Source organism: Elephantulus edwardii, unplaced genomic scaffold (genome assembly GCF_000299155.1).
Source record: "Elephantulus edwardii isolate Elephantulus edwardi_28Jun2011 unplaced genomic scaffold, EleEdw1.0 scaffold00302, whole genome shotgun sequence".
NCBI lineage: Eukaryota > Metazoa > Chordata > Mammalia > Macroscelidea > Macroscelididae > Elephantulus > Elephantulus edwardii.
In genome coordinates this window covers 107,106-128,606 of record NW_006400052.1, presented here as the reverse complement: position 1 = coordinate 128,606, position 21,501 = coordinate 107,106, and the positions used below count along the sequence as shown (strand labels likewise).

The following is a 21,501-nucleotide window of genomic DNA, read 5'->3' as shown; positions in this document are numbered from 1 at the left end:
GGGATGGGTGTGTCGGAGGCGGTGCGGTTGGCACAGGATAGGGCAGGGTTTAGAGCTGTTGTGCATAGGGTCGCTATGAGTCGGAAACGACTCGATGGCACATAACAACAACAACAACAGCTTCTCCATGGGAGAAAAATGAGGCAGTCTGCTTTGTTGAAAATGTACTGTGTTGGAAACTGTACGGTAGTTCTGATTTGCCTTCCTGGGTCACTGTTGAGTCAGAATCAACTAGAAAACAGCGAATTTGGGGCCCTGTGTGAGCTGTTAACTTAAAGATCAGAAGTTCAAACCTGTCAACTACTCTGAGGGAGACAGATGTGGCAGTTTGCTTCTGTAAATATTTCTAGCTTTCAAAACACTGTGTTATTGTTGTGTACCTTCGAGTTAGAAGCTGACCCTCTGGTGAGTTTTCAGAGGTAGTTAATCACACAGGAGGAGATTGTCTGTTGTTCTCCCCTAGAGCAGCTGGTGGATTTGAACTGCTTCCTTCAGGATTGCAGGGCAGCTTCTTACCACTAGGGCACCAGAATCTGTCCTACAGGGACAAAATGAGCTGGAATTAGCCCACTGGTAGTGGTTTGGGTTTTGTTTGTTTGTTTGTTTTGCCCTGTCTGAATGGGGTACAGTTTCACCTTGGGCGACAAAGGCCTCACACCACAACTTTGTAGGAAGACACATATCTGACCTGGTAGATCTGAATGGTCATGCCCCACCCCTACTCTCACCTCAGCCCTGGAGTTTCTGAGGGGGTTCTGTTCCACCTTGGGTACACGAAGGGGCAACCCCACCCGTGAGTTACTGATCCTCATCAACCTTTCCCCTCAGGTCACCGTGGACAATGAAGCTGTTACCCTGCCTGTGTCCGTGGGTCCCGTGCGGGTGACCGCCGAGGGCAGGAACATGATTCTCCAGACCACCAAAGGGCTGCGGCTGCTCTTTGATGGCGATGCCCACGTCCTTATGTCCATCCCGAGCCCCTTCCACGGCCGGCTCTGTGGCCTCTGTGGGAACTTCAATGGCAACTGGAGCGACGACTTCGTGCTGCCCAATGGCAACGTGGCTCCCAGCGTGGAGGCCTTCGGGGCTGCATGGCGCGCGCCTGGCTCCTCCCCCGGCTGCGGTGAGGGCTGCGGAGCCCAGGGCTGCCGCGTGTGCTCTGCGGAGGAGACAGCGCCCTACGAGAGCATCGAGGCCTGCGGGCGCCTGCGCGACCCCCTCGGTGCTTTCGGGGCCTGCCACGCTGTGCTGAGCCCCTCCGAGTACTTCCGCCAGTGCGTATACGACATGTGCGCGCAGAATGGGGACAACTCAGCGCTGTGCCGCAGCCTGGCAGCCTACACTGCCGCCTGCCAAGCGGCTGGCACTGCCGTGAAGCCCTGGAGAACAAACAGTTTCTGTCGTGAGTGTCTGCAGCCCCAGCCCCGCCGCCTTCTCTTGTAATTTCCTCCAAGCCCGCACATACATCTCATTCCACTCTGCCACATATTCCCTTCGACCTCTCTGGCTCTCCCTTCTCAGACTCCTGCCAGCACTTCACTCTAGCCCAAACTATAGTTTAGTTCTTCCCTTAGCCCAAACTATAGTTCTTCCCCAGGGCTCTGTCTATCCTAGATTCGGGTGATGTGGAGAGAGGGGTAGGAAGGTCAGATACCCATTTAGTAAAGTTCCATGGGATCAGTCAGAGCCTCAGGTAGAGCAGTGTCCTCTCAGATTACTCAGGGCACTGGCCACTCCAAGGCATTAGATCTCATCTCAGTGCAAACACTGGCTACTGTGTCTCCAGTCCTAACCTCACTCCTGACTGTCACCCTCAAGAGTCTGGCAGTGTATGGACACCCTTCCCTGGGTTGTCCTTAGGGGCCTTTGCACCTACGGGCCTTTGTCAGGCTGTGCCTCCCCCTGACATCAGCATTCCACCCCAAACCGGATCCACCTAGCCACCCTCCCTGACTCCATCTTGTGACACCAGCCAGAGCATAGGACCTCATCCTGGAAGCATTTTCTGGGCCCCATCGCTGCCCAGGACCTGCCTCTTACTGTTTGTCCCATTGAAAGGAATTTCACTCAAGCAAGGCGAGCGGCTGTCTCCATCACTTCATCTCCAGGGCTGGGCACAATAAACCCCATTCATTAAGTTGTGCCACACATGGAAGCATGACCGCCCTGCCTCTCTCTCTCTCTCTCTAGCCCTGCAGTGCCCAGCCCACAGCCACTATTCCATTTGCACTCACTCCTGTCGGGGCTCCTGCGCAGCACTCTCAGGACTCACAGGCTGCACAACCCGCTGCTTTGAGGGCTGCGAGTGTGATGACCGCTTCCTGCTCTCCCATGGAGTTTGCGTCCCCACCTATGACTGTGGCTGCACTCATGATGGGCGGTACCTGCCGGTGAGCAGGGCTTGTGGTGGGCAGGGAGGGTGCAGAACTCTTGGTTGGCTCAAAGCTTCTGTGCAGACTGCCTTAACAGCTGCCACTCTGTCCCAGTCATGTGGCTCTATGCTGGTGTTGTTATCACCAGATGTCATCCAGTTGACTACAAATTATAGCACCCCTGTGAACAACAGATCTGAACCTTATCCTAGCACAGTTATCCTAGCCTGTGCTACCCATATATACTTGATTTCTGATATGCTTGAGCCTATTGTTATAGTTACTGTGTAAATCATCTCCCAGAGGATCTCCCTCTCTTTCTCTTACCCTCAGCCTTCCACAGACTCCTGACAATATTCTCACAATATATGACAAGTTTCACCATTCTTGCCAAGTTCTAAGGAGCACCATGGTTACACTTCCTTTAAGACCGACTTGTTTTTCTTTTGACAATCTATGGGATAATTTTGAATTCTTCTCTAGTACCTTTGGGACACTTTCGGTCAGCAATGTGGGGCTGGAATCCAGTTTGAAAGTCCTCTGCAGGAACCGGATTCTATAGAAGCTGGTTTTTTTTGTGTGTGTGTACCGTCAAATCAGATCTGACTGGTACAGGAGGAGATTATTCCTCCTTATAGAAGCTTGTTGGCTGGGATTGGTGAGCATTATGGTGGAATGTTTATTTGCTAAGGGAAGTGAGATGATATGATAAGGCCTCCTATTAAAAAACCCATTAGGGCTCTTGAGCCTGTGGCCCTCGGGCCTGGTTTAAATTGTGTTTTGTCAAGCATTCTTCTAAGTGGTATAGCACTTGTCTGTGCATTGCTGTGCAGAGGTAACTCATGGTTGCTGTGATGCTAAACACTTTGAGACTGATGTGCCAAATTCGATAATGGTTACCCATAGTGGACAGTACTTGGTGGAGCATCCCAATTAAAACAAGCTTGGTGTAGATGTTCATTGAAATGAATAATAATAATTAAAAAATTTGAGATACAAAAAAACAAAACAAAACAACAAAACACCAAGCTTGGAAGCAGGAGTGGCATCACTTCTGAAATGGCTTGCCTCTGGAAACTATGAACATGGAGAAAGAACCAAAGTTATACAAGTGTTTAGGTCTTTCGTTCATAGGGTCACTATAAGTCATGTACGACTCAATGGCTCTTAACAACAACAACAACAACAACAACAACAACAACTAGTACCTTCATTCAAAGACATTAATTCTTCTGGTAATACCCCTATATTAGGTTCCTGTGGGTGCCATCACAAATTAGCACCAATTTGATGGCTTTAAACCAAATATATTTTCTCATGGTTCTGAAGACCAGATGTTTGAAACCTGTCTCCCTGGACGGAAATGACAGTGTTAGCCAAACTGTGAACTATCCATTGCCAGTTCTAGTGCCCAGGGTTGCCAGCAAGGTGTCCCAGCGTTATAGTTCATCATATATCAAGCTTCTAACCAAGAGCTGAGCAGTTTGAGCCCATGAGCAACCCTGATGGAGAAAGATAGGCAGTCTCCTCCTACAAAGATTTACAGTTTGAAAAAAATCTGATGGACGGTCTCCATGAGTCAAAAGCAACTCAACGGTTGTTGTTTTGTGTCGTCAGGTTGATTGTGACTCATATCAACCCTATGTACAATAGCTTGTAAACCTGCCCTATTCTGAGTCAATACCACTGTCTCCAACACACCTACCCCCCTTATCTCAGTTACTGTGTCAATCCATTTCATCTTGGGTCTCCCTCTCCTGCACTCTCCACTCACCCTTCCAAGCACGATGTCCTTCTCCAAGGACTGGTTCCTCCAACCACATGCCAAAGTATGTCAGATGGAGCTTCAATACTTTGCCTCCAAGAACAAATTTGGTTTCACCTTCTCTAGGGCACAGATGTTTGTTATTTTGGCAGTCCATAGTATGTTCAATACTCTTCTCCAGCAGCACAACTCAAAAGACTTCAATTCTGTCATCCTTATTCATTGCCCAGCTTTCTGATGTGTAGCAAGTAACTGTGAAGACCATAGTCTGGATCGGGCACACTTTAGTCTCTAGACTGACATCGTTGTTCTTTAGCATTCTGCAGAGTTCCCTGATGGCAGATTTTCTTGTGAGCTTTTATTTTTTTTATTATTAATTTCAATGAAAATTTACAGAGACTTTGGATTTCCATTCAATCATTGTTGCATTTTTCTCCCTGCCCCCCTTCCCCCCCAGTACACTCCCCTCTTTGAAAAGTAAAAGAAAAATTCTTTCATTGTTTCACAATCCTTTCCCCCAGGTCCACTCCACTATGCAGCCTTCATTCTGGACTCCTGTCATGACAATAACACCTAATCACAAATCCCTTTTAAACAGTTTTCTCCCTCAACTGTTTCAATGCAGTATACATTATTTATCCCATCTTTCTTAGTCTCACTCCAACCCCGATGTCAGTCCTGTTTTACAACAGTGGCCCTATAAAGTATTTGTCCTTTTTTGACTGAGATACTTCATTCAGCATAATGCCCTCCAGGGTCACCCATTTATAATAATATCCCATGAGTTCCTTGTTTTTCAGTGCAGCGTAGTATTCCATTATGCGAATATACCACAGCTTCTCTATCCATTCGTTTGTTGATGGGCACTTAGGTCATTACCAACTCTTTGCTATTGTGAACAAAGCCACGATAAATATGGTGTGCATATATCTGCTTGGGTGGCAGTTATGGTCTCTTTGGGGTATATTCCCAGTAGTGGAATTGCTGGGTCAAAGGTATTTCTATTTGCAACTTTTGAGAAAGTGCCATACTGCCTTCCACAGTGGTTGCACCATTTTACACTTCCACCAACAGTGAATAAGGGTTCCAGTTTCTCTACAACCTCATCAGCATTTGTTGCTTGCTGTTCTGTTAAATTTTGCTATTCTTACTGGGTGAGATGATATCTCAGTTGTTTTGAGGGCTTTTATTTTTTTATGATGACCAGCATACATTGGCCACTTCACTTCTGTCTCTGCCCCTGTGATCACACTGCTTCCTCCTCTTCTATTTTATAAAGTAATTCTCTGCTTTCCTCTTTCATAGATTCCTGTGGTTGCATTTAGGGCCCACCTAGATAATCCCCTGTCTCAAGATCCTTAGTTTAATTATATCTACAAAGATCTTTTTCCAGTATCAGGTAACACATGGGGTTGCACATGGTGTCTTTGAGGAGCTCTTATTCTATCTACTACAGTTTCCTCATTGAGCCTCAGTTTCCTCATCTGTAAGATGAGATTAATATTCAACCTTGTACCATAGATGTCTGAAGATAAGGATTGTGCATTAAAAGCATGCAAGACCTCAACACAGAGTAAAAATAATAGCCATTTACAACATCATCATAATTAGGATAGCTAGCTGCCATTTCCAAGGAGCTTTGGTGGCATAGTCTGTGGGTTGTCATGCTGCTAATCAAAAGGTTGTACATCTCTGGTAATTGGAATCTACCAGCTTCTCTAAGGCACAATGAAAGTTAGTCTACTTCTGTTAAAATTAACAGCCTTAGAAACCCAATGAGGGTTCTCTATGAGTGGGAATTGACTTTGGTTTGGTTCTGAGTTTGTTTTGGTTTTGACAATCATTTAACTTAATAATACAAACTGAAAGTTTAATAGTAGTGGATTTTTTTCTAATGATTTTCTTTTGCTTGTATAACACACAAACTTAATCAAAGGTGTTAATTTATTTCATAGTTACAAGAGGAACTATTGTTATTTGTCCCATCTTCTAAATTAAGAGAGGGAGTTCTGATGGCCTACTGAGTAAGGAGTTGTGCTATGAACTCAAAGGCAAGCTGTTCAAATCCCCCAATAACTCTGAGGGGGAAAAAGATGGACATTCTCCTCCTGTGGAATTTCAACCTTTGAAAACAAGCTGGAGAATCAGCTATGGGTTGGTTCCTACTAGACAGCAATGAACAACAGCATAAGAGAAGAAATCATGGTATAGAGAAGTCTTCCCATTAGCAGCTAGTGTTGCTAGAATTTACATTACAGCAGACTGGGCCTACCCCCCTAATGATTAAGCTAGTCTCTGTCTCCCAAAACATATTTATTGAATAAATGAGAGGTAGAGTCAGCTGATTTTATCAATGGCAAAAAGGTAGACTAGAAGTTAAAAACTTATGTACCAAAAGATGCCAAATTTTGTTCTAGCTTTATTATCTTATTACTTGGAAGAAGTCATTGCTAATCGCCTAGTTTAGGGGGTGGTTGTTGTTATGTGTCATTAAGTTGATTCCAACTCCTAGAAAACTTATAGGACATATTAGACCTGTGCCATAAGGTTTTTAAGCCTGTAATCTTTATGCTCACCAAGTTGTGCCAAGAAATCTGGAGAACAACCACTTGGCCAACTGACTGGAAGAGATCGATATTTGTTCCTATCCCAGAGAAAGGTGACCCAACAGAATGTGGAAATGACAGAAAAATCTCATTAATTTCACATGCAAGCAAGATTTTACTGAAGATTATCCAAAAACGACTGGAACAGCACATCAACAGAGAGCTACCAGAAGTCCAGGCTGGGTTTAGAAGGGGTCGTGGTACTAGAGATATTGTAGCTGATGTTAGATGGATCTTGGCTGAAAGCAGGGAATACCAGAGGAATGTCTATCTGTGTTTCATTGACGATGCAAAGGCATTTGACTGTGTAGATCATAACAAACTATGGTTGACTCAGAAGAATGGGAATCCCAGAACACTTGATCGTTCTCATGCGAAACTTACACTTGGACCAGGAGGCAGTCGTCGGAACAGAGCAAGGGAACACTGCATGGTTTAAAATTGTGAAGGGCATACGCCAGGGATGCATCCTATCTCTATACGTTTTCAACCTATATGCAGAACAGATTATCCGGGAGGCTGGGCTCTATGAGGAGAAATGTGGGGTCAAGATTGGTGGACGATTTATCAACTATCTGCGTTATGCGGATGACACAACCCTGCTTGCTGAAACTGAAGAGGACCTGAAGCGCCTGCTGCAGAGCGTCAAGGACTGCAGCCTACAATATGGATTGAGGCTCAATGTCAAGAAGACAAAGATTCTCACCACTGGACCAATTGGCAGCATCAGGATGGATGGTGAAGAGACTGAGATTGTACACAGCTTTAGTTTGCTTGGCTCCATAGTCAACAGTCTTGGCACCAGCAGCCAGGAAATTAAAAGGTGCATTGCCATGGGAAAGTCTGCTGTTAGGGACCTCTCCAAAGTGCTGAAGAGCAATGGTGTCTCTCTGGAGACTAAGGTGCATCTGATACAGGTCATGGTCTTCACAATCACTTGTTATGCATCAGAGAGTTGGACAATGACCAGGGAGGATAGAAGGAGAATTGATGCCTTTGAGCTGTGGTGCTGGAGAAGAGTATTGAGAATACCATGGACTGCTAGGAAAACAAACAGATTTGTCCTGGAAAGGGTTAAACCGGGTGGCTCCTTGGAGGCAAGGATTCTGAAGCTCCGTCTAACATACTTTGGACGTGTTGTGAGGAGAGACCGGTCCTTAGAGAGGGACATCATGCTTGGGAGGGTGGAGGGACGGCGCAGGAGAGGAAGGCCCTCTATGAGGTGGATTGATTCAGTGACTGGGATAATTGGGATGGGAGTGTCGGAGACAGTGCGATTGGCTCAAGACAGAGCGGATTTTAGGGCTGTTGTACATAGGGTCGCTATGAGTCGCAGGCGACTCGACGGCACACAACAACAACAATCTTTATGCACAGAGGCTATACATTCTTTTCTTCCTTTAGAGGCCCTGGTAGATTAGAAACACCAACCTTTCAGTTAACGGCTGAGTGTTGTTGGCCGAGAGCAAAGAAAGAGAAGGGGACACCAAGGACAGAGAAGAACAGAGAGCATAAAAGCAAGGGGCTAATAGCTCAAGGATTGAAGCCCAGAACCAAGCTTCCCTGTAAATTTATTGAAAATCACCAGGGAGCAAATCACAAAGAGAATTCTATGCAAATGAAGGTAAGCTCTTTCTATTGACAACCTTATGCTTGACTCAGGAGAGAGGGGTTTGTAAATACAATCCAAAAATTGTGAAGATGCCTTTAAGTCTGCCTTGGTACTTGACTCTTGTCTCAGGAGGAATTCCAGCTAATATTTTCACTTCTCTCAAATCCTGGTAAAGCATTTGGTTTAACATTTAGACCAATATTTTGTTTGATATTTGGCTTTCCACAGCCGAGTGCTTATTCATTGTTCCTTTAGGGCCCTTAAGATTCCCACAGCCCTACGTGCTTCCCTGTCCAAGCCTGACCCTCTATCTCTGTGACACATTTGCTGGATTTCAAAGTCTGGCATTCAAGAGAGCAGTCTGGGCTGGGCTGGAGACAGAAATGGGAACCATCTATACAGAGACAGTATTTGTCTGGTTAATCACAGTTAACCAACTTTTTTCTAAGCTTTCCATTTTTCATTTTCTCTTGAAAAAAACTCAGGCTTAAAAATGGAAAGAATAGTATCAGTAACTCTGTATTCCCTTCACTCCGATTTTCTTACTGTTAAGGTTATGCCACATTTGCTTTCTCTATCGTTCTTCATCAGTGGTTGTATCTATCACCCTATCTATGTAGATGCATTTACTGGGGTTTTATTTTCCCTAAACCTTTGAGAGTCTGTTGAAGTATCCTTTAACTTTAAATATTTCAGTGTGAATTTCCTTAAAAAAAGGAAGTTCATTTCTATGACACAGTTGTGTTGTTTTGTTAGATGCCATAAAGTCAATGATGACTGATAGTAGTTCTGTGAGCAACAGATCTGAATCGTGCCCTGTCCTGCACCATCCATAGCACTCTTATTTAAATCAGGAAACTAACACAAACTAACTCAACAATATGAGTTAGTGTTAGTATACTACGTTAGCACATACTATGACAGAATTGGAAGTAGAAACGGCTTCCACTTCCTAAACAACATGCCTCCAGAAACTCTATGAACTTTGAGAAATTTCAATTGTTGTAGAGGGGCTTCAGGCCTTATGTTCATGGGGTTTCTATTAGTCATGCTCAACTCAAAGACAATCAACAACACTAACTCAACAATATAATCTACAAATTTTACTCAGATTTCACCAGTTGTCCCATCAATCCCCCCCTATAAAAATGTATCACCCCATGGACCAAGAGACAGATGCTCTGGTGGCATGGTGGCTATGTACTTGGATGCTAACAGAAGGTCCATGGTTCAGATCACCTTAAGAGGGAAAATGTGACCATCTGCTTCCACAAACATTGGAAATTCCATGGGGCAGTCCTGCCCTGCTCCGTAGTATCACCAAGGAGTCAGAGTTGACAGAATAGCAGTGGATTTGTTTACATGTTTATGTTTGGGGCGGGAGAATGGTCCAGCCCAGAACCCCATGCTGCTTTTATTTTTCTTGAGATTGAATAAGATCAAGCAGATGAGTTTCTGAGCTGTGGATGCCAGGATCTCTGGGGTATCTACAGTACCCTCTTTTACCTGAGTCAGTTAGCCTTTTCTGGGTCTAAAAGGTACCCCCTAATCTTAGTGGTTTAAAAACAACAATTGCTCATTTAGTTCACAGTTCTGAAATGCTGTCATTTGGACTGGATTCAGCTGAGTGGTTCTTCTGCTATCCCCTGGGCCGACAGATGGGTTGACTGAGGGCTGGCTGATCTAGGGTGATCTACTAAAGTACTTGTCTATGTTCTATATGGCCTCCCATTCTCCAACAGGGCAAACCCAGATTATTCTCTTGGCTAGACAAAATTATGAGAGAAAATTATACTGCTGGGTCTCCTGAGGTATAGATTTGAAATGGGCACAACATGACTACTGCTGAATTTTATTGGACAAAGCACAGTGACTGTGCTAGCCCAGGTTTAGGGAGAGAGGAATAAACTCCACTTCCTGATAGGAGTTGCTGCTTATTCTATAAGATGTTAATAGAAACCGCAGCCAAATCACCCCTAGAGGCCACAGAAATTTGTTGTTGTTATGTAAGTCAGAACTGACTTATAGCTCCACAGGGTTCTCAGAGGCAGTAAATTGCACTAGAAATCACCCATCTTTCTTCCTTTTAGCAGCTGGTGGATTTGAACCTCATGCCTTTGGATTGCAGTGAAACTTCTTACCACTGGGCTACTAATACTCCTTACAAGAATATTTGGGATCAGTTAAAATACCTATAACGAAAAGAAGCACTGAAGTGTGCCAATTGATTGACCATCAGCATTGAAATAGACTTTATCTAATGGCAGAATTCATGATGGGACAGATTCTTCACCAACCAATTCTTCAACAGCCAGTTGATTTTACTTCATTATTCCATACTTTCAGTATAAAGGAAAGCAGGATTGTGGTCATTTTTTGCTGTCCACCTCATCATCATAACCTCTTCTTTTCTTTCACAGGTGAACTCTTCCTTGATGACCTCAGACTGCAGTGAACGTTGTTCCTGTTCTGCAAGCACTGGCCTCACATGCCAAGCTGCCAGTTGCTCCCTAGAACGCATATGTGAGGTCCAGGCTGGGACCCGGGAGTGTTGGCACCCCCATGGCCTCTGTTCCCTCTCTGCGGATGCCAACCTCACCACCTTTGATGGGGCCCAAAATGTTGTCAGCTCCCCTGGCATCTACGAGCTTTCTACCCTCTGCCCAGGACAACGGAAGACAAGTCCTTGGTACCGTGTAGTCACTAATGTCCAGCCCTGTCATGGCAAGGCTGAAGCTGTGGGCTTGGTCCACATCTTCTTCCAGAATGGATTGGTCACTGTGACCCTGAACCATGGTGTGTGGGTAAGCCTGGGTTTGGGTCCTTCCACTTGCAATGTTGACTTGCAGTCAACATTGTTGACTGCTTGGCTATCTGTCTTTGTTTTCTTTATCCAGGTCTCTGTAGTTTGATCTCTAAATCTGTGCTTGTCCCAATATTTTAATCTCTCTATGCCATTTGAGTTCTTGAGGAACAAAAGCATCCTCAGGTAACTTAATAGTCTTGATATTAGCAGTATTAAAGGTATCATTAGTTACAAATGATGTGTTGTTGTTATGTGCCTTTGATTTGACTACGACTCATAGTGTGACCCTATGATCTGAGCTCAGCCCTATCCTGCACCATCCTCCTCATCTCTAATATACTTGAGTCCATTGTCTGTCTTGTCGAGGGTCTGCCTCTCTTCTGCTGACCTTTCACCTTTCCCTGCTTGGCTCAAGTGGTTGGAGATGGTGAGGATGACACAGGGTTGAGATCCATTGTTCATAGAGTTGCTATGAGTTGTAGTCAACTTGACAGCACATCACAACAATAACCACCTTTCCAAGCATGATGTTTTTCCAAAGACTAGACCCTCCTAACAATAGGCCCAAAGTATATGAGATGAAGTGTCACCATCATTGCCTCCAAGGAGCACCCTGGTTGCATTTTCTCCAGGACATATTTGTTTTTTTCATTTGGCAGTCCATGTGATGTTCAGTACTCTTCTCCAACATCACAAATTACTTGTGTTAGAGTTGGCAGAAAACCAAATTCATATTGTCTTAAGCCAAAAAAAAAATTGACTCATTTTCTTAATTATCTACTACTGTTATAGCACAGATATCACAAATGTATGTCTTTAATAGAATAACTTTGATAGAATACTATTTTTATATTTATATTTCATCGAAAGCTTTTATAGTTTAGAAGGTTTGTTGTTAAGTTCTGAGTCCATTATGACTCATAGTGACCATATGAATAATAGATCTTAACATTGCACTATCCTGTTCCATTCTCATGATCTCAAGCTTATGAAGGCTAGAAGTTAAAATTCTAGGTTCCATCTCTAGTGTTCCTTGGAAATGTCCTCGTCTCCTGGCCTTTCCTGGTGTTGAGCTTTGTTGTGCAGGTATTTGGATCAAAAAAGATCCACTTTACTCATGGCAATTATTTCTTGGTTGTCCTAACGGTCCCTCTTCTCAGGTCCCTTTCCTAATCTTTTATCTCTCTTGAGAGAGAAGATATTAAAGGCCACACCCTAAGGGATCTCTCCTTATGTCTGATCAGGGCTCTGATGAGATTTAGGAAAGTTGCATTCCACCCTTAATCCTCCCACAACTCTGGTTTATCAGAGCCTGTGATCATTGCATAGTTTCCACATTATAAAATTATATACATATACTGAGGGGGGCACAATTCATGACACTCATGTTACTAGAAAGTCCAAGGATAGAATTTCAAAAGTGGCTAGAGTCAGTTGACCACACAGTACAATCAGGTATTTGTCAGGACTCTTTGAGTTCACCAAATTAGCTTCATTCTTAGGTAAACTCACCCTTCCTAGGGCCAAAGATGACTCTCTAGTTGCTCCAGGCATATTTCTCACCATTCTCTCCACAGCAAGTAGATGTTGTAGAAATACAATGAGGCCATGCCAATCTGCTTAAAAATGCCGTTCAAACATTTGGTTGTGCCCAGTGAACTGCTCTTACTTGTTCTTATAACAGTGGTAACTCTCCATAAATCCAGATTCCCAGATACCAGACAAGGTCCAGGCTTGAAGGCAGCTTCTCTAAGGAGCATAGTCATAGACATCCATTCACCATTCCATTTTCAACTTCCCAGAAAACTTTCCAAACCCAAGTCATTCCCCATTCCATGACTGATAAAGCATTGTGTGATCTAACATTTGCTGGACTCTCCAAGTCCATTTGTATAACTCCCTCCCCCACTAGCTGTGCTCCAGCCTTGCTGGTTTTTCTGTTTTTATACAGAAGTCCCAGCTTATTCCCACACTAGGGCCTTTGCATTTGCTGTTCTGCTGTTCCTTTGTTCTCCTGCCAGACCTCTAAAACATTGACTTCTTATCCTTATCAGAAGTTCTTTTTTTCCATCCTAGTCTTAATTCTATCACCCTCTTTTTAATTTCTTTCAGGTACTTAACAGTACCTGCAGCTAGCAGTAATTTGTTGGGTGTTTTTGCCTTTCTACATCACTAGTCTATAAGCTTCAGGTGGGCAGTGATCTGTTTTTCTCGGTTACCAGTTTGTCTCTAGTGCCCAGATCATGAATAGGCATCTGGAAGGAACCCAAGAAAATTTTGTTTCATAAATGAACTCAGCCCTGTTTCCACAATGTCAGGTCATATGCTAGGTAAAAGATTACTCCAACCCATTTCTTAGCCTTGAGAAACTTGCAGTTTGATGGAACTTTCCATCTGTCTCACATTCTACCTACTCACCCTTCCTTCCTCCATCTTTCTTTTATTCTTTCCCTATTTCCTCCTGCTTTCCCTTCTTCTTCCCATTCACTTAGCCACTCATTCATTCATTGTTCCATTCATTCCTCTGTTTTACTGTCTTTCTAGCTATCTGGCTACCTATCTAATCAGTTATTCCAAGAATATTCAGAGACAGAAGCATTCAGAAAAAAAAATCATGAAGACAATTTCTTTCAATAAAGATTTGCTAAGGATATCACTGTCAGTTCGCTGGCAACTTAACAGTGACACCCTGATGGGAGTAAGCACGATGGAGATACACTACTCCAGGAGAGGATCAGAGAGTCAATCCAGTTCCATTTTATTGGCATCTGCAGTGCACTTATAAACACAGGAAGACCAAATAGGATGGGCTTATAGACGTGGGGTATGTGGATTGGTCAGGAGAACCTCAGCCTCTTGCGGACCACTCCTAGATCAACAGATGTGACAGCCATCTTCCCAGGTAGTGAGCTTTCTCAAGCCGGTACAACCAAACACAGGGGAGCTTTCTCTACCCCGTATTAAAGGCTGTCAGGAGGCTTGCACTTATCTGGAGCTTAGGTGATCTGTCCTCGCCAGAGACCCTTCCTTCCTCCCCAACATTCCGCAACAAGGGAGTGTTAACTTTAGATGAAGTAACTCATCAACTGAAAAATACAACAATTATTTAAGGGAGAAAAACACAATGTTACCAAGGTTTCTGAGTCCAAAGTCTGTGCTCTGAGAAATAAACATTTTCTCATAATAGTTACTATTCTGCTAAGGTCATCATGTATCTTCAGATATCAGTAGTGGAAAAGTAAGACATGAAGTTTCTTTTGTTAGGTAACCAGTAACTTACAGGACAGAGGCAGAGGTTTTGAGAACTAAAACCAAACAAGGTTGTCCTGAGTTTTATTTATTAGTTCAATTATCTGGTAAAAAGTGCTTTTTAAACCCTGACTTTGAGATATTGCATGCCTGCCTATTTATTTATCAAGCTTTCCTTTCATCTGCCTCTATACTTCTGAATGTCCATCCACTTCTCCAACAATTTTCTCATATATTCATCTGTCATATGCTATTTAATCTAGGTTTTCATCTATCTTAGCACCTGTCCTTTTGCTATTGCTCCTTGACCTTATCTTTCTTAGCACCTCCATACCAGTTACAGACATACCAGCTTTCCTAGGGCTCTGGCCTTACCTCTGTGTTTACCCCTCTATCACCAGGTGAATGGTCTCCGAGTAACTCTTCCGGCTGAGGTGTTGACATCTGTGTCTGTGAATCAGTCACCTGATGGCACCGTGCTTGTCCATCAGAAGGCAGGGGTCCAGGTGTCATTTGGGACCAACGGGAATCTGGCTGTCATGGTCGGCAATGAGCATGCTGGAATGCTCTGTGGGGCCTGTGGAAACTTTGACGGGGACCAGAGCAATGATGGGCATGACACCCAGGAGAAGAAAGAGATGGAGGTCTGGAGAGCTTGGGACTTCTCCCCTTGGTAAGAGATGTAGAATGAAAGCCAGGCTTCTTGGGGCAGGGACTCCTGAGGTCCACATGGGAAGGGGCCACTTCCCATGAGTCAGAGTGGGTTCTCAGTCTGCAAGAGGAGGTATGGTAAGTGTCTGTCTCTTGCAGCAATAACTGATCAGTCGTCCACCAGGAACACAGACTTCGAGACCTGATCCTGTTGGAAGTTGCAGTGGTTGAGAGATGCACTGAATGTCCCTACTCTTTTCCACTCCTTTGCTGAGCTAATAAAGTTGAATGTAAGAATGCTGAATAAAATCTTACACTAAGCTTCAGCCAGATGTGTTTGTCTCATGCCTTTTCAGTACAGCATGTGTCATGGGCCTGGGTGACGAGTATTTGTTAAAGGTGGAACGAGGTGGATAGATGAAGAGATGGAGGAAGGGTGGGTGGGGAATTTCCAAGCTAGGAGAATGGATGGAAATTAGATGATTGGATGGATGTATGGTTGGAAGATGAATGACTGGATGGGTAAAAGGAGTGGAAAATGGTAGGATAGATTCCAGCTTTATAATTTCAAACTCTAGCAAGTTACTTAATTTCTACCTACCTTGGTCTCCTCATCTTTAAATGGAGTTATGATAATACTGACCACATAGAGTTGGAGTGAGGGTTTAATGTGTTTATTCATCTACAGCTTAAGAACAGTGTCAGGCCTTTCTTCTTAGGTGCCTTTACATAAACTTGAACCTCCAACTTTTTAGTTGGCACCTACATTCAGTAAGTATTTACACCACCCACAGACATGGAAACATAGGCTCAGTGAATTTAAATAGACAAACTGTCTCTAAGTGATGGAGCCAAGATTTGAATCTCTCTTTCTATGGCACCAAAGCCTGTGCTCTCCATTGAATCTCGCTGTCAAATATAACAAATGCTCAATTGCCTTTTAAGAAAGGGGGGGGGGAATAAAAAAGAAAAGAAAATAGATAAAGAGGACCTAAAAGTAAAGAAGAGAAATCAACAGTCCAGTAGAAAAATAAGGCAAAAGTTCTGAATAATTAGTAAGAAAAGAAATAGGATTGGTTCTCTGGTAGCATAGTCTATATAGGGAATTGTGCTGCTAACCCTAAATCCACAGGTTTCTGGAGGCTCGAATCCACTGGTGACTCTGCTGGAGAAAGATAGGCACTCTCCTCCCACAAGATTTCCATCCTTGGAGAACTGCTAGAGAGTCAGCTATGAGTTTGTTCCAACTCAATGGCAATAAGAGAGATATATACAAACATGTTGTAAACATGCAAATATGTTGATAATGTAAAGAGAGATTGCTTGACTTACATCAAGAGATAGATTCACACTTCTGTGGAGGCTGGAACATTCAAAATAAGACCATAGGCTAGAGACACTTTTTAAAAATTAAGTCAGATTTTTATGATTGTCCATAGACTGTTAAGTGCTGTCAAGTAGCCCATGACCCATAGCAACCCTACGTACAGCAGCTCTGAAGCTTGCCCTATCCTGAGCCAGTAGCACTAATCCCAACACAGCAACCCCCATTGCCCCAGTTACTGTATCAATCCATCTCATCTGGGGTCTTCCTCTCCTGCACTGTCCCTCCACCATTCCAAGAATGATTCCTTCTCCAAGGACTGGTTTCTCTTGGCCACATGACCAAAGTATGCAAGATGGAGCTTTAAAATCCTAGCCTTCAAGGAGAAACTTGGTCTCACCCTTTCCAAGACAGATCTATTTTCTTGGCTATCCATGGTATGTTGAAGACTCTTCTCCAGCACCATAATTCAAAGGCATTAATTCTTCTGCCACCCTTAGTCACTGTCCACATCTCTGATGCATACAAGTAATTGCAAAGATCATGGCATGGATCAGACATATCTTAGTCGCTAAAATAGAATAAAAGGAAAAGGTGGATATAAAGTGGAACCAGTGGACTTGATGAGTGAGAGGCAGGCACCATAAAATATAAAAGACTGGGAACTGGAGAAGATGCCAATTCAGCCCATAGATGACCCAGTCCTGGACTAGCTGTTCCTGAAAAGGGCTAATGAGTACACAAGAGAAGGTTGAGCAAAGTGGAGAAAAGCTTCAAGAAATTTGGGGCGTGTACCACCTCGGCTTTTCACCTCCCTCCCTAGGTTAGCCCTTCCCTCTCCAAGACTGAGCACTGGAAAATGAGAGGGAGAGAAGAGGGCTAAGTCCCAAGATAGAGTAGCCACTGTTCCATTTAGTATGTGGTGGGAAGTGGATGCCATACTTCAACAATGTGCAAATTATGTGAAAGACTCTTACTTGATATTGTACCTATCCATCTGTGGCCTGCGACAGGATGACTGATGCTTTCAGCTCTTTCTCATCTTTTTCCCAGCTAGGGCACCCACCTCAGTTTGCACAAGATTGCTCCTGCTGTGGCCCTTGCCCTGGGATCTCCCTGCCCAGTTCTCTGTCCCTTTCCCTATTTCAGTATCCCCTCGATCGTTCTCTCATATTGGTACCTTTGTGCTCAGCTTCTTTTTCCTGCACCTTTTGCTCCTCTTCTTCCTGCTCTTTTCACCATTTCCCCCACTTCTTGACCCATCTGCTTCCTGAACAGTCTGTCTGTGAAAGCCAAGGGACTGCTTTGGTCTTTTGGGGAAGGTCATCTAGCAGCTTGGCAGGAAGTTCCGCCCAGGCTTTCTCTTTCTTCTCACTCTTCTTTTCTTTTTCTTTAAACTGGTTTACATACAAAGTTCATAAAGTTCATATACATTGCTTAGAGTAAACACATTTCAGGGACAATGACTGTCCTTGAACTTTATCCTGATCCCATTCTCCTGCCCGCTGTTCCCAGACCACCTGCTCCTCCTTCCACTGCTTAGTGGAAGCACTGCCTGGGAGTCCCTGCTCCTCTGTCTTAGTTTCAGAGGAACAAGGCACCAAAAGGCGTCCAGCTCATCTTGCTCAGCACAGTCAGCACAAAGGAATTGGGGATTGGACTGGAGCCATTTGACTCCAAGCAGGGCTGAGTGCATTACAAACAATGAGATTTTATCTTCTTATTCCAAAAGGCATCTTCCCCTAAGGTTCCTATACATCCCAACATTTCCTTTAGTTGGCCTAAAGTGAAAGAATGAACGGTAGTGGGAAGGGAACCTGAACTGTTCTGACATGTTGTTGTTAAGTGCCGTCGAGTGGCAGGCGACTCATAGCGACCCTATGAACCAGAGTCCTCAACGCTTGGGTGCCTTTCATCCTCTCTTCAGGTTCATAGGGTTTCTGGAGGCAAGCTATTATGGAAGTGGGTGCCACTCCTCCTTCCAAGTTCTGACATAGGATCATCAATTTTAATGGAAACTCCAGACCCTAGCTGACTCCTAAAGTCACTTTCTTTACTTCATGCTCTATAGGAATCCAGGAATCTACAAGGGGTTCTCTTTCTGGTTCTTTTTCTTCTCTCTGTTCATCCTCCAGGCCCTCTGCAGGTCCTACATGAGTGACTATTTGGCAAATCTTTGCCCCTTGTCAGAGATGTGGGAATCATCAGCCTGAAGATCTACAAGCGCTTCCTGCCCCTTCAAGGGTTTGGAGTCAGGGACGAGGCTCTTGAGTGATTCAGTGGTGACACTGATGGAGGTTCTCTTCTGTACAGTGGCTGTACTGGTGACCAGGCTGGCCCCCCTCTGTAGACACATCTTGGTAGCTGAGACAATGGAGAGTTTCCTCTTTTTTAAACATTTTTTAAAATGTATTTTATACTGGTTTACTTACAAAGTTCATATACAATTCTTTTCACACTGGATCTTCCCCCTTTCCCTTACTCACCCCTCCCTCCACCCATCAAATTGTGTGACACTATGATTAAGCAACCCCCCCCCACTGCTCCTTGGATCCTCATGTTTGTTCTACAATAATGGTCTTATGAAGTATTTGTCTTTATGAGACTGAGTTAGTTCACTTAGCATAGTGCTATGCAGTCCCTCCCATGTTAGGTAGTAATTTACAAAATCATTGTTCCCACAATGCTGCATAATCATCCATTGTGTGAATGAATGTACGATTAGCAGCATCATGATAGATGGTGAAGAACTGAGATTGTTAACAGTTTTAGGTTGCTTGGCTCCACAATCAACACTCTTGATAGCAGCGAGGAAATTAAAAGATGAATCGCATTGGGAAAGTCTGCTGTCAGAGACCTCTCTAAAATACTGAAGAGCGAGGATGTCAGTCTAGAGACTAAGGTGCATCTGATACAGGCCGTAGTCTTTGCAATCACTTGCATCAGAAAGCTGGACAATGACTAGGTATGATAGGAGAATTGATGCCTTGGAGCTGTGGTGCTGGAGAAGAGTATTGAATATACCATGGACTGCTAGGAGAACAAACAGGTTCATCCTAGAGAGGGCAAGACCAGGCTCCTCCTTGGAGGCAAGGATTCTGGGGCTTCATCTGACCTACTTGGGACATGTTGCAAGGCAGGACCAGTTCTTGGATAGGTATGATATGCTTGCAAGGGTGAGGGAGGGACAGCGCAAGAGAGGAAGACCCTCGATGAGATGGATTGATTCAGTGACTGGGGTAATAGAGGTAGGTGCGTCAGATAAGGTTGGCACAGGACAGAGTAGGGTTTAGGGCTGTTGTACATTGTACATATGGTCATTATGAGTCACAAGGCAATTCAACAGCACATAACAACAACAACAACCACCACCATTATAATATCTCAATTCATTCAATTATGGTTGGATATTTGGGCTGTTTCTATGTTCTTGCGATACTGAATAAATAACGCTGCTGTGAACATCGGTTTATAAGTCTCTGTGCCTCAGTTCTCATTTTCTCAGGGTATATTCCAACAGTGGAATAGCTGGGTCATATGGAATTTCAGCTTTTTGAGGAAAGGAAAGCCAGACTGCCTTCCAGAGTGATTGTACCATTTTACAATCCCACCAACAATGTATAAGAGTTCTTACCTTGACACAGCCTCTCCAACATTTATTACTTGCTGTCCTACTAAACTTTACCACTGCTACTGTGGTAAGATGGTATATCACTGTGGTTTTGATTTGCATCTTTTTTATTTTCAGTGATTTTGAGCAATTCTTCATGTGTCTGTTGGCCATTCTAATATCTTCCTCTGTGAAAGATCTTTACATATCTCTTGCCCATTTTGTAATTGGATTATCATTGTTTTTCTTGTGGAGGCCCAGGAGTGTTCTGTAAACTTTTGTTATGAGACCCTTAGTCAAATATTCATTTCCAGTCAGTAGCTTTTCTTTTTAGTCTGTTGGAAAAAGTTTTTGATGAGCACAGAGATTTAATCTTTAGAAGATCCCATTCATCAATTTTATCCTCTTCAGATTGTACATTTTTGGCTGTATTTGGCAGTCCCCTTATACCATAGACTAGAGCTTCTATGTTTGAACTCAGTTTGTCTGTTCTGAACTTTGTGGTTTGGGGCTTTACTCTCAGGTCTCTGATCCATCTTGCATTGATTTTTGTGCATAGTGTGAGATGTGGATCCTGTTTCAGCTTTATGAAGGTAGCAGTCCAATTTTGCCAGCATCATTTGTTGAAAAGGTTTCCCCATTTGATAGGTTTCATTTCCTTGTCAATTATCAGTTGACCTATGTGGATAGATGGGTCCATTTCTGGGTTCTCAATTCTGTTTCATTGGTCTATGTTCCTGTAATTGTACTAGAACCATGCTGTTTTGGTTACTACCACTGTGTGGTAGGTTTTGAGGTCAGTGAGTTCTATACCTCCCACTTCAATCTTGTTTTTCAAAAGTGCTTTGTTTATTCGGGGTCTCTTTTCTCTCCAAATAAATTTAATGAATTCCCTTTCAGTCTCCTTGAAAAAGGAATATGGTATCTGTATTTGGATTGCACTGAACATGTAGATTGTTTTTGGTATGACTGTTATTTTCACAATATTGAGCCTTCCTATCTACGAACAGGGACCATTTTCCCATTTATTTAGGTCTTTTATTGTGTCTTGCAAAAATGTTCTATAAATGATCCAGGAAGTATTGAAAGAAGATGGATAGAGTATAATGAGTCACATTATCAAAAGGAATTGGCAGACATAGAAGATTTTAATGAAATAACATATGAGCACGAGCCTATGGTGATGAAGGAAGAAGTTCAAGCTGCTTTGAAGGAAATAGCAAAAAATAAGGCCTCAGGAATAGGTGGTATACCAATTGACGTATTTCAGCTAACAGATGCTACCCTGGAAGTGCTCACCAAGTTGTGCCAAGAAATCTGGAGAATAACCACTTGGTCAACTGACTGGAAGAGATCTATATTTGTTCCTATTCCAAAGAAGAATGACCCAACAGAGTGTGGAAACTACAGAACAATATCATTGACTTCACATGCAAGCAAGAATCCACTGAAGATTATCCAAAAATGACTGGAATAGCACATCAGCAGAGAACTGCCAGAAGTCCA

General features: G+C 43.5%; 1 protein-coding gene across 1 annotated transcript in view; it reads left to right on the top strand.

The window, feature by feature from the left end:
• The window catches only part of FCGBP (Fc fragment of IgG binding protein), a 49,239-nt gene extending 34,152 nt beyond the window's left edge, over positions 1–15,087 (top strand). The window contains exons 16-19 of the mRNA XM_006900944.1: positions 829–1,402; positions 2,191–2,390; positions 10,776–11,159; positions 14,812–15,087. Of these exons, the coding sequence (XP_006901006.1) occupies positions 829–1,402; positions 2,191–2,390; positions 10,776–11,159; positions 14,812–15,087 (1,434 nt within the window). The remainder of the gene's footprint in view (positions 1–828; positions 1,403–2,190; positions 2,391–10,775; positions 11,160–14,811) is intronic.
• Positions 15,088–21,501: the final 6,414 nt, after the last annotated feature.